We start from the raw sequence: 13,922 nt of genomic DNA, 5'->3' as shown, positions 1-13,922 counted from the left end.
TACCTACAATTAATTACATGTTTACAAATAATATTATCCAAGAAGCAGTGTAGTTGGTAACAAAACAATTTTACTGTAGCTTTCTGAAGTATCTTTGAATCAAATGAAAAATCATTTTGTTTTTTGAAATAAAAATTCCAAATTCAAATTAAATTTCAATAACCCAAACTGATTTAATATCTCAGACTTGCCTCATATTACGAATGTCAGTTTTCTAGATGATATAAAAAGTATTATTTTTAGGAAAGATACTATGATTTTTATTAAATATGAAATTATATTGTAAAAAGTACTTTTTTAAACTAATTATTAGTAAAAAAAATTGTGTTTAGTGCTGTGTTCTGACTAGGATTTTAAAAATTAAAAAAAATAACAGAAGCAACAATGGCAGTGATTCTCACATAATAATAGTTTAGCTAACACAAAAGAAGGAAAATAGTATTACTTTTTTATAATTATGGCACATATTTTAACAATATTATTTTTGTGGGACTAAACCATATAAAAGATGAAATACTCAACAATCAAACCCATATACACTCACACAATTTTACTTCCATTCAAAAAAGGCAGTAAATGAAACACTACTAATATTTAGTTTCCAAACTACAATAAGCACTCACTTGGACCTAGTTCTCATTAAAATAAACAACTAAACACATAAGAGGCAAGAGCATACGCATATTATGCAAACAATAAAAATCAAAATACAGGGCTGGGGGCATGGCTCAGTGCTAGAGCTCTTGCCTACCATGTGTGAGGCACTGGGTTCAATTCTCAGTACCACATATAAATAAATAAAAAATAAAGGTCCATCAACAACCAAAAAAATATTTCAAAAAAAAAAATCAGAATACATTGCAAATTGAAGAAAAAAACTGAACTGTATGTGCACATCCATGGCTACAGGGTTCTAAAAAATTGTACACCTGGAAACTAATTTGACATCACTAATATCAAGTAAAAGTGAAAAATGTTGAATGATAACCAAACAAAATGGACTCTTAAAAAGTACAATGAAACGTAAAGTTCAGTTTACTTAATAGATAAATGCTTCCACAGATTTTCCATGAGACCCATAATAAACTGACAAATATATAATCACTCTAAGATATTTAAATATCCGTCTCAATAACTGGTAGATAAAATAGACACAAAATTAGGAAAGATTAAGAATATTTAAACATCAGCATTGAAAATTTGATCTAGTGACATATAGAAACCTGCATAAAATAAATGCCTAAAAAATATTCATCAAAAATACATGAAATATTTAAATAAATTAGTCATATCCTCACAACATATGTCTTGAAAGAAGAATTGTTATCACACAGTCTATATTCTCTAAATAGCACACAGATCAAAACTAGTTTAAAATAATCTATTTTTTTGAAAACATTTCTACCAATTTCTAAAGAAAAAAATCAAGGAAATCAGCATGAAAATTAGAAAACTCTTATCATCAACAGATAATGCAATAACCACATATAAACATATGGGGGCGAGGTTGTAGCTCAGTGAGTAGCTTAGCATGTGTGAGGCCTTAAGTTTTATCCCCAGAACCACAAATACAAAATGAAAAGATAAATTAAAAAGAAAAGAAATGTACATAACTAAGCCAGAATTTTAAAGGATATCTATAAAGTAAAAATTTAAGAACAGAAAAAAAGAAAATCTGAAAACAAAAGAACTCAATGTCAAATGTAAAATGTTAAATATAACAAATCCAAAGAAACAAAGATAAGAAATATAAATTACAAAAACAATAACAATCCCCCCCCCCAAAAAAAGACCCATTATACAAAAAGAAAGAATGAAGAATTCCTTCTACCTCATTTGTTTTCCTGTTCAGCTATGGATACAAATCACATGGATTCCTATTTTAGTCCATGTATGACAATCATTTACAAAGAGAACTTTCTCATACTAATTCTTTTGTCTTTTAAACATGATTCTTTTGTTTGCTCCTTTACTTAGTGGCACAAGATAGAGGACATTCTGGGCAAGGATGCTTTAATGTGAGTGAAGCTAATTGTGGGGAAACATTAGGCAAGTCCAAACTTTCTACAAAAAAACTGTCCAGTATTCTTACATATGTTTATGTCATGAAAGACTGAGAAATTATTCAGCTGATGCTATAAGATCTTGCATTGAAGAAACAAAAATGTTGAAAGAACATTAGGACAGTTACTTGCTCATACATGTTGGTGGCAATGTATTATGGCAAGCCACTCTGAACAGAAGTTTGGCATTTTCTTATAAAACTAAACGTGCAACTACCATACAGCCTAGCAACTACACTCTTCATTACTTATAGCAGCCTTATCTGTAAAATAGTCCCTCAATGAAAACAGCCTAGATGTCTTTCAATGGCTAAACAAACTGTGGTATATATATATGACAGAATACAACTCAACAAAAAATGGAAAAACTCTTGACATTCAACCTACATGAAACCTCGGTGAATTATGCTGAAAGAAAAAAGCCAATCCTGAAAGACTGCATACTTATGATTTCACTTTTATAACATCTTTGAAATGACAAATTATAGAAATAATCAGGAAAACAGATTAGGGGTTGCCAGTCTAAGAGGCAAATGGACATGGTTAGAACAGTAATAAGGGAGGAGTTCTTACAGTCACTAGACTGTTTTTATCTTGTCTGTGAGAGTTGACAAATGATAAAACTGTATAATACACTAAAAAAAATAGTAAAATGAAAAATCTAAATATGGTAGATGGTATCAACATGAATATCCTGGTTGAAATGTTATAATAGTTATAATAAAAAATATTACCATTCAAAAAACTGGTTAGAGGGTACATAGGATCTCTTTATATTATTCTTTCACAAGACATTTATAATCTACAATTTCCTCAATAAAAATATCAATTTTAAAAATCTGTGGAACATTTATAAAACCAGATTTCATAAAAATATGTATGAAATTCTGGTGGGGACTATAAGGACATTTCCATTCATGATAAAGGATATCTCAAAATAACCAACATCAGCCTTCTTCACATAATACTATAAATTCCTTTAGATTCACAAAGATAGAAGTCCTCAATCATCAATATTATCTAACATTATTCTGAAAATTCTAGTGAGTACCATAAATAAAAGATACAGGAAGAGCTTTTAAAAATATCAGATACCAGAAAAGATGACAGAGAGATCATTTACAATAGCTCCCCAATTTCTTATGTAGCTATGAAAAATTTAAATGAATGTACCCATGGGGGACCAAACAATTAAAAAAAAACTGTTTATAGCATTCTGAAAGATAAGCAAACAAATACAGCATCTCAAAAGAGCTAAAGACAATTAATGAAGGAGTAACTACTTTAGCAGATACTAAACTCTATATAAAAGTTATAATAATTGGGCCCCTGAAATGTTGTATGTTGACACTGGACACCCATTGCCACACACCCCACCCCACTTGTGGCTTTATCTGGAGTTAAGACTTGTGAAAAGGTGATAAATCAGATCACAGAGGTGGGCGCATAATCATATAAGATTGGTGATCTTGTAATAAAAGAAATATCAGAGCAATTCACTTTAGGCCACGTGAAAACACAATAAGGAGACAGTGTGCAATCTAGGCAGAGCCCTCACCAGAAACAGAATTGGTCAATAACTTTATCTTTGACTCGACAGCCTACAGATCTGTAAGATTAAGTTTCTGTTTAAGTTATCCAATCTATGTTTTGTTACGGCAGCCTGGACAGACTATACAGTCTATACAGGAAGCCCAGCGCACAGAAGTTTCTCCAACAGCAGCTGATTTTTTAATAAGGAATAATATTGAATGAGCAACTACAAGACTGGTACATTCAAATTGTAATTTAGATTGTAATACAACAAAAGTAGTGAAAGGGAAGGCTAACATGTGATGCAATAATTTGAGGTCAAAGTCTGGAATTTAATTTAATTATTAAGGAGATTGTAACAGTTTAACTAATTAGAATGTAACAGAAATATATCACAAACAGGTATGAGAGAAAGATTAAGCCAAGATAATACTGATGAACTTGACAGAACAATCAGTAAACATCAATACAAACCAATATATGTTAATAACTAAAGAATGGAATTATATTAATTAAAAACAAATAACTGAACAGTAAAGATGAAATGTGAAAAACAGCTGGGGATGTGGCTCAAGCAGTAGCGTGCTCGTCTGGCATGCATGCGGCCTGGGTTCGATCCTCAGCATCACATACAAAGATGTTGTGTCCGCCGAAAAACTAAAAAAATAAATATTAAAATTCTCTCTCTCTCTCTTTAAAAAAAAAAAAGAAAAGAAATGTGAAAAACAGTAAACAGTAGCTTGAAGGAAAGTGAAAGAATTAAGCTGAGGTTGTCTGAGAAAATAAAAGCAACCAGGAAGATAAACTGGCAAATATTCTAAATCTTTATTTTTGAAAACTAGTTATCACAAGTATACAAGAGGGGGTGGATGTTTTTCCTCTCTTCAAGAAATACTGGTAAAGTTAAAGAATAAATGGTTGTAGAAGAACTGCTGGGAGAAAATAAAAAAAAATTCATGATTATAGAAAAATATATTAATAGCACAATCCATTATCTTTTCAATTTGGATTGACCCTGAATTGAACAGGTAATTTTGGATTGGTAGAAAATTATGATTAACAATTCTCCCAATTCCAATTATCTACAACAAAACTTGTTTGCCCAAATACTTTCTCTTCCCAATTTTCCTATTTTTTTCATTTTTTTCCATAAAAAAGAAAATTGTTTGCTGTCACTGTTGTTTACTGAGAACTAGTGAGCTATCTAGGAACATTATCTACTCTACATAAATTCCTCACAATATAGTATCTTTATAGTTCCATATTTATTAATGGAAAAGAAGAAAGGACATTTTTCTTAAGTTCAGTGCATGGTACTTTTGATTACCCATGAATAAATCAGTAAGGCAATACCAAAAATTTTTCCTTGAGAAAAAGGCAGTTGAAGACAAATGATGTAAGGACAAGCTCATAAACCTATTTTTTGTGTTAAGATAAGAAAATGGGCTTGTCTCTAGGACATTATTAGGAAATACTAAAGAAATATTAGACCCAAGCTTTAAAAAGTTCCTTATGGTACATGACCAAGAGGCTAGAAGGAGCAATGAAAACTGGGAGGCTTAATTGCAGCAGCACAAGTAGGCTATGAGAGAGGGAGAGATGGAAAAGATGAAATAAAACCAAGAATAAAGACCTGCTTGAACAAATGGAGAATCGCTGGTAATTCCTAGATTTACTACTGTTTCTCTTGTACAATTTCATGCCACATGTTAAAAGAATGAAGAGGCAAGCTACTGGCTGGGGAAAAAAAAGAACTTTTGCAAGCCACATATTTCCACAAAGGACTAGTATCTAGAACATATAATGAACTCTCAAAATTCAATAGTAAAAAAGCAAATAATCCACTGAGGAAAAAAAGGCTAAGATTTTATATAGTGTGGCTTAAAAACTTAAAAGAGTATAAATTCATTTTATTTTTAAGAATGGTCAAGATTTGGAAATCTGGACATACAAACTAAAACAGAAGGTGTTATTCATAATGTAAATCATCTTCAAACAAATGTTATCTACTTTCTCAGGAAGGCCCTCCTTGGATGCTGTACCTAAATATTAACCAATCCTCCTCCCCCCAAAAACTCCCTATATTCCCTTCCCCCAGCACCATCTAGCATATTATTTATTTTACTGATTTATTGAACCCTCATAGAATATATACTCTACTTTAGAGATTTCTGCCTGTATTCATTTGCATATTCCCAATGCCTACAGAGTATCTGACACACAGTAGCTGTTCAACGTTTGTTCTATGAATGATTGACTCACCTTTAAAAAGGGAGTAGTAAAAGGAAATATGAAATTTTTTTAGCATAAAGGTAAAAACTTGGCAACAAATCATCTATTAAGATATGAATAAGAGTAGTTTACAAGATTGCAGAAAAAAATTAAGAGAATTGTAATGAAAATAAATAATAATAATAAAAATAAAAGATACCGAAGTCAGAAGGAATCTAGTGTAACAGGAGAAAAAAGGAGACAAAGTAATAGAAAAAGGCATGAAATTGAAGAGAAGAATAAAAAGAAAATGACAGGAAATTACAAAATTCCTTAAATGGAACAGTTGTCAGTAACCACCAGATCTAGGAAAGTAGCCTCTTGAAATAAAGACCAGAAGGTCAAGAGACTGCAAAGAATAGTAGCAAAGACTATGAGGTGCAGGTGTAGAAAAGTTACTTATGAGAAACAATTACTAATGTCAGTGGATGAGAATGAAAGCTAGAGGATGGTGATTGGAATGGTACCGAGTAACAATAAAGAGATTTATGTACGCAGGTGACAGTAGTAGCCGGAAAGAGCAATGAGGAATAATGACAATTCTGTACCACCTCTACTCACCCTTTACCTAACTGTGGTATTCTAGATATCAGAACATATCTTTCAGGAGAAAAAAAAAAAAACTGCTAGGAAGGCTGAATCCTAAGAAATGCTAGTTAAGGCAACTAGTTTTTAATGGATAAAAAATTCTGCAGGACTGAAGTTTCACAGTGGAATAATTCACACAGGCATAGTGGAAAAGCTTAGCAGGAAATTCCTGTTTTGAACTTGTGTAGGTTCAACCCAAGGCAAAAAGATGTTTCCCTGGTCTTCTGAGACTTTCTTGTGATAGAAAGGGGATGAGTTTTATTTTTAATAGAGCTACTGCTATATTATAAATGCTTTATTTTTCTTCCTAGAAAACAATCATTCCAATTTTATTTCAGTCTCTAGTAACCAGCAAGAAACTCCATTTTGAAAAAAAAAAAAGTGTTCTTTCTATTTATTTAGGTACTCAGGATTGAATCCAAGGGCAATTTACCAGAGGTACATCCCCATTCCTTGTATTTTTTTGGAGACAAGGTCTTACTAAGTATCTTAGGAGCTTGCTAAATTGCTGAACCTTGAACTTGGGACCCTCCTGCTTCGGCTTCATGAGTTGATGGAATTACAGGTGTGCACCCCAGCGAAAGCTGTGGATTTTTTTTTTTTTTTAACAAGAGGAAACTTTGAGTTTTATAAACAACTTTTTATTCACAACCTAATAATTTACTAATCCTAAAAATAATTCCTTACTCTCCGTGGCAACTTCCTAAACTAGAAATGCTTCTTGTTTTCCCTTTTTCTGTTTCAAAATTAGCTTTGTCACACTAGGTTTAACCCTGTTTATTCTTGCTTTCACAGAGCATCTTAAGTAATTTAGTTTTTTTAAGATCATCCTACTGATTTATTTATCCTCTCCTGTCTTCTGTCATCTCTTAGCAGATATGCTTTTAAAAGTCTTACTTTAATTATATGAGTAAATTTACAGTATTTGTCTAATATGTAAACTTAAAGAATAGCTATTTTAGATTCCTATGGTAATGAAACACTGTTTGGCAGTAAATAAATATTTTAGCAAATTTAATAGGCTACTATTGACAGTTAATTTAGGTAACTATAAAGAATCTAAAGGTACATTATAATTTAGTATTTTATATTTCCATACTACATACAATTAGCTAAAAATGGCCAAATAACAACCTGTATAAATGGTAAATATTTTAACAAAATATCGATAAGAGTGTTGTACTTAAAGAACAAGCTGTATCTAATGAAAATTAAATGTAAGAAAATTTCTATCATGAGAATGTACAGCTCCTTTTAAGTTACATGTTGAGTCAAAGTTCAGTTTGCACCTTACAAAATGTTGTCCGAAATAACAATAACTTTTATTAAATAAAGAAATCAAGGTTGAACAAATTTAGAAGGAAATGGAGAATGCAACTATTACTCAAAAAAGAGATTCTGCAAATCTTTCCTACAAAGAGGACCATTCTATCCCAGAGTATCTACAAGAAAGACAGTACATTTACTTTCTTATGCTATAACAACCAAGCCTGGTGTTTCTTTCAAAGTCTTTGTCAATCAAAATTAAAGCATGAAAGACAATTATTCAGTGCTTTCCAATACTTTTCTCCTCAAGCACACACTGGGAAAAAAAAAAAAAAAAAACAACTGTAAGGCAATCAGTCTGGATGTTCTGATTACTTTAATCCAGTAAAGGTGAAATGCATTGGCAAACTCTAATTTAGAGAAGGATCATAAGACAACCTAGAAAATAACCTCTTCCTCTACAGGCATCATAAAAGAGAGTAAGTTATATGTAAATATCATAGGAAATAATTTTTGATTACTTCTAGTAAGAAAATGCATGAGTGAGTGAGTAATGACTCAACATAGAATGATGCCTTCTTAGAAAAAATTCCTGGGCAGCCTGCTTTTTATTTGTACTGGCTCTGTTATTAAAAAAAAAAAAAAAAAAAGAGTACAGCTGTCCCTCAGTATTTAAGGAGGTTGGTTTCAGAACCCCCACCCAGGCCCCAGCAGATACCAAAAGGTGAGGATGCCCAAGGCCCTTACATAAAAAGGTGTAGTATTTGCCCACAATCTACACACATCCTCTCATACAGTTTAAATTATCTCTAGATTACTTATGATACTTAGTACAATTGCAAATGCTATGAAAGTAGTTTTATACTCTGTTGTATAGGGAATAATGAGTAGGAAAAAAGTATATGTTTTCAGTATTTAAAAAAAAAATTTATTCCTCAGTTGGTTTAATCTGCAAATGCAGAAACTGATTCCGAGGACCAATTGTATAATATAACCCTCTAGGAAATAATAATAAGAATTATTTTTAGTACATATAATTGTAAATCAAAGGTTGGAAAAGTCTTCTGCAATAGCACTGTTTCTCTCATCATTGAGAAAAGTTCTTCTTCACTATGGTTACTAGTATTCTAACTTACAAACATCCTTTAAAATATTATCTAGTATGTCTTTTTAGCCAACAAATAACTATGTGCACTTTCTTTTTTTTTCTTTTTTTTTAATATTTATTTTTTTAGTTTCTGGCAGACACAACATCTTTGTTTGTATGTGGTGCTGAGGATCGAACCTGGGCCGCACGCATGCCAGGCGAGCGCGCTACCGCTTGAGCCACATCCCCAGCCCCTATGTGCACTTTCCTTTACTGTTTATCTATTATTTCTTAAAGGTTACAAATTTATTCATGGAGCACTGGGGCAAGAAGTTCACATGTAATTATATAACCAAGAGGCAAATGAGTACAGAATCATTTTTGTCAGTTTTTATATAATGAACTATTACATAGGAAAAACTATGAAAATGAACTGTTTTATTACTGAGAAAGCTTTTAAAAGAAAGCTATCATTAATTTGGGAAGAACCTGGTAGTTACAGTGTACTTCTTTAAAAAAAAAAAAGAAAAAAGAAAGAAAGAAAAAAAGAAAAATCCAGAAAGAGAGACTAGAAGAACACTAATCAATAAAAATATCAATGGAAACGAACAGTAATGATTATGAAAGTATGTATACTTCTAATTCATCACTGGGTTCTTCAGAAATAGTGCTGGAAGTCTATCACTAAGCAGAGGAGGCCAATTATCTGCTTACTTCAATGCTACCATCTCATTTCTCATCCGACTCTGCAACACTGCTGTTTTCAATTGATCGCCATGTTACTACCTCTGCCTTTGATCAAGTAAGTCCCCACAACCTAGAATGCTTTACTATAGCTAATCCCTGTAAGAAATATGGCAACCCTCCATTTTTTCCTTTATGTCGACTCTGAGATGTTTATTATCTGTTTTACAAATAACAGGGTTCCTCAAGGAGAATTAACTAGGTGAAACAACAGGTGTTCTGATTTCTGGTCAGTACTTTTAGCAGAAGAACCTATTTTCTTGCTAACATATCATGATTCCATACTCTAGGAGAAGATTAAGTGTTTTCTCCCTCCTTCTTAAGCCCTATTCACAGGGAATAGATTTGTGTTCTTTCTGAATCCCATGTTTATTTTTATTAGCTTTATGTAAAAGCCACATTCTGAACCATCACTGAATCCATTAATCTGAGTTATCTTTGACCAGCCTCAACCTCACTCTAAGTTAATATAGATTTGGTCCTTTAATTATTCTAAAATAAACTGTTCATCCCTGTTAATATACCCAAAATTCTGTTTTACTAATTTATTTTCTATTTTACATCTAAGTCATCTTTTCCTTGTTCTTATGATTTTCCTAGCAAGTTTTCTCCCAACTCTTATTCCATTTTTGACTTTTTAAAAATTTCTATTATTTTAAAGTTTCATTAAAAAAAAAAACACCTTAGATCTTATTTTGCTCAATTTCTAAAATCTTCAACTTATTTTTCAGCAACATTTCCAGTTATCTTTGCTCATACCAGAAACATTATACTCTAGACAGGTCACTATAAGCCTTTTCTTAGATGTCTTCAAGCTTTAAAAAGTATTATCATGTGTCACGTATCATTTCATCTAAGGCTAAAAGCACCTTTAAATATTCAAACTTTTTAAAAGATAACATGTTAAATTTATTATATTCACTTCTGACTTCAATTGGATTTTCTACAACACCAAATGCCACTCTTGTTAATTGAGACACACTGTGTGTGTAACAGAAGTAAATTATAAAATTGTAAAACATTGGAGTTAAAACACTTTCAAGATGATTTAAGGTAACTTTCCCTTTAACTCTCCATGTGACTGGGCCACAGATAAGTTAAACAACTCAAGAAACCAAAACCCCCAAATAAAAGAAGGTTGTATTCAAAATGTTCATGTATGAAAGAATTATTTGGATAAAGAATTGTTTATTAAAACACACTTCCACAAATACAACATATAAGTTAAACAGCCTCATAAACTGGTTCACAAATGTATATTTAAAGGGAATTCTAGTTACTTTCAAGGGTCTTAAAAATTTCAAGCACTTTTCATTTTGGTTGTTTATGCTCTCCTTTTCCTTTATGCATAAATGATACTACATCACTCAGCTTTTTATATATGATTGGTTTTGGCTCTCAAACAAATTATGAAGAGCTTTTCACACTAACTGAAAGAGCAAATAACTTACATTATCAAACATTACAAAAACACATAAATGTAAGAAAACATTTATCTGAGTGGAAGATCATAGCATTAAAAATTAGGCTGGCCACCTTGTAATTTTATGATCCTAAAATAAGTACATTAATATGGGGAATGAAGAGAGAACCTGAGAACAAAAGAGCCTAGGGCAAGAATCAGCAATATTTTCCAGCAAGGGAGGTCAGATATGCATGGTCTCTGTTTCAATTACTCAACTCTGACTTTATAGAGTAAAAAAAAGTCACAAATAAACATAATTGAACAATTTCAGTCATAGTTAATAAACTTTCATTTATGGACAAGGAAACCTGAATTTCACATAACTTTTATGTGTCACAAAATTATGATTCTTCTTGGATTTTTATGAACCATTTAAAAATATAAAACCACTGTTAGCTAATAGTTCTTTTTTTTTTTTAAATATTTATTTCTTTTAGTTATTGGCGGACACAACATCTTTGTTTGTATGTGGTGCTGAGGATCGAACCCGGGCCGCGCTACCGCTTGAGCCACATCCCCAGCCCGCTAATAGTTCTTATTTTAAAAATGTGGTAGGCCTGAACTACCATTTGCTAATGTCTGGTACAGGGAATAGTGGAGAGAAGGGAAGCACCATGTAAATGGTTTAATAACTGGGGGGGGGGGGGCTATTCATTAATGTTCTTGCACTAAACTTAAACAGAAAAGCAGCACACACACCCAATGTGTATGTCAGTTCCAGTTCTGAAAACTATCATATTTCACTGTCTTTAACAGAAAAATAGCTCCAGGAACACAATCAGAGTCACAAGAAAAAATAATTCTTGTAAGTAATATACTAATCATAAATTTAAATAGATAATCCATTTTGTAGAACATATCCTAAACTTATAATGATAGATACATTATTCATTACCATTTTGTCCCTGAGTCGCTCTCCACGGATAAAAAAGTCAGCACAGCCATTCTCTTCCTGATGAGGGACTTTGAAGACAGTGACGCTGCTTAGTCCACTCCCTCCAAGGGGTAACCATCCACCACTTGAGTCATCTCGGGTCATCACCACAGCTCGCACTCGTGCATAACTATTACTAAAACAGAAGCAAAGATTGGGAATTAGCTTTTCCATAAACAAAAATCAGCCGGGCTGTCAGTCTTAAGAATCCAAAGATCACAAATAGTTAACATGTGCAGACTGACAGGTTTACTATTTCTATGACAGTCCACAGGAAAAAAAAAAAGTACTTGAAAAAAAAAATCACAAAATAACTACACTTAAAGGTTATTCTTTATTTTGAATATTAACCTTATAATAAAAGGCTACAACACTCATTTTAATTTATCATTTTAGTAGTCCAAGCATATTTGATCCTCACAAAGGGGGTCGTGAAGTAGGCCCACAGACAAATATTGTCAAACTACACTGGCTATCATCAAACTTCTCTCTATATATGTCCATTTGTTGCAGCATTAGAGCCAGGACAAATTACTGCAATATTTCAGCACATTTAACTATAGCATCTCTAAGTTCTTAATCATTCTGGAATACATCATGCATGAAATGTTAAAACAAACATGCTTAGGCTTACATGCCTCATTTTTTTCCTAACAAATGGAAATCTAAATAATTTACACAGATTATATGCAGAATAATGTTCTGTTTAATATAGTTATTAAGCAAATTGGTGTGTAGAAAGCTTTCATGATTTCTTTCTGGCAGACTATCTTAAGAGACTGCAGTGTAGTTCCATCTCAGAATCATTTCCCAATGTTAACAAAGGTCTTTACATAAAATCTAGAAAATGTGTTTAACATACTAAATGTTCTACAAAACCGACATCTAAGACTTTTAGTTCTGAAACTTTTAATATAATACATAGTAATAGAATCCTAAGAGCAGTACACCTTGCTGACTTCTTAGAAAATTATATTGAATGTTTATGCTGACTTCTTAAAAAATTATATTGAATGTAACTTAAACATGTCTTGGTTATTATGAATATGAATTGAGGGCCTATGTAACGGTTCTGTGCTTTTTAGCGTGTCACTGCACTAAGTTGTCTATTGTCACTGTTTGTCTGAAAGCTTCCCCTTGCTTTAAAAAAAAAAAAAAAACTTTATATATTTATTTGAGGTATACTTTACATACAATAACATGCATCAATTTAAATACAGAAGAATTTAGAGTTACTGAATGCTAGCAAATGTATATATGTATATGTGTGTGTACATATACATACACACACACACACACACACACACACACACACACATAGATAGTCCTATCTGAATCTCTATCTGAATTTGTATGGTGAAATCCCTAACCCTTAAAGTAACGGTATCAGAGGTGGCGGGAGATGGGGGCAGGTGATTAGATCATGAAGGTAATGCTCTCATCATTAGGTTATAATCATTATAAAAGAAACCCCCCAAAGCTACCTCTTTCTTTCCACTATGTAGTAATGGCTAGAAGGTACGATTCAAGAATCAAAAGTAGGTCTTCACTGGACACCAAATCTGTTGATACCTTCATCTTGAACTTCCTACCCTCTATAACTGAGAAATTTCTATTGTGTATAAGCTATAAGTAGCTTATACACATGGTATTTTGTTATGGTAGCCCAAACAGACTAAGACATGTAGAACAACCTAATAATCAAGATATAAGGAAGGCATTTTTATCACTTTAGAAAATTCCTTTATGTCTCCTTTCTGCCAAGCAAGTAACCATTGTTTTTACTTCTTGTATACCAATTAGTTCAACCTATTCTGAGCTGTTATTAAATGGAATCAAATATAATTATCACTTCTATACCCTGTTAGGGTTTGGATGTGAGGCGTTCACCCAAAAAAGCTCATGTTAGACAATGCAGGAATTTTCAGAGGTAAAATGTGAGAGCTGTGGATTAAACCATTTGATGGGTTT

The 13,922-nt window shown here is 32.1% G+C and overlaps 1 protein-coding gene across 1 annotated transcript in view; it reads right to left on the bottom strand.

Annotated features, from left to right (window-relative positions):
* Spred1 (sprouty related EVH1 domain containing 1) overlaps window positions 1-13,922 on the bottom strand; it is a 79,224-nt gene that overhangs the window by 31,381 nt on the left and 33,921 nt on the right. Inside the window, exon 2 of the mRNA XM_026393101.2 lies at window positions 11,913-12,087. Within this exon, the coding sequence (XP_026248886.2) occupies window positions 11,913-12,087 (175 nt within the window). The remainder of the gene's footprint in view (window positions 1-11,912; window positions 12,088-13,922) is intronic.

Source organism: Urocitellus parryii, chromosome 6 (genome assembly GCF_045843805.1).
Source record: "Urocitellus parryii isolate mUroPar1 chromosome 6, mUroPar1.hap1, whole genome shotgun sequence".
Classification (NCBI taxonomy): domain Eukaryota; kingdom Metazoa; phylum Chordata; class Mammalia; order Rodentia; family Sciuridae; genus Urocitellus; species Urocitellus parryii.
This window is presented reverse-complemented; position numbering and strand designations above follow the sequence as displayed.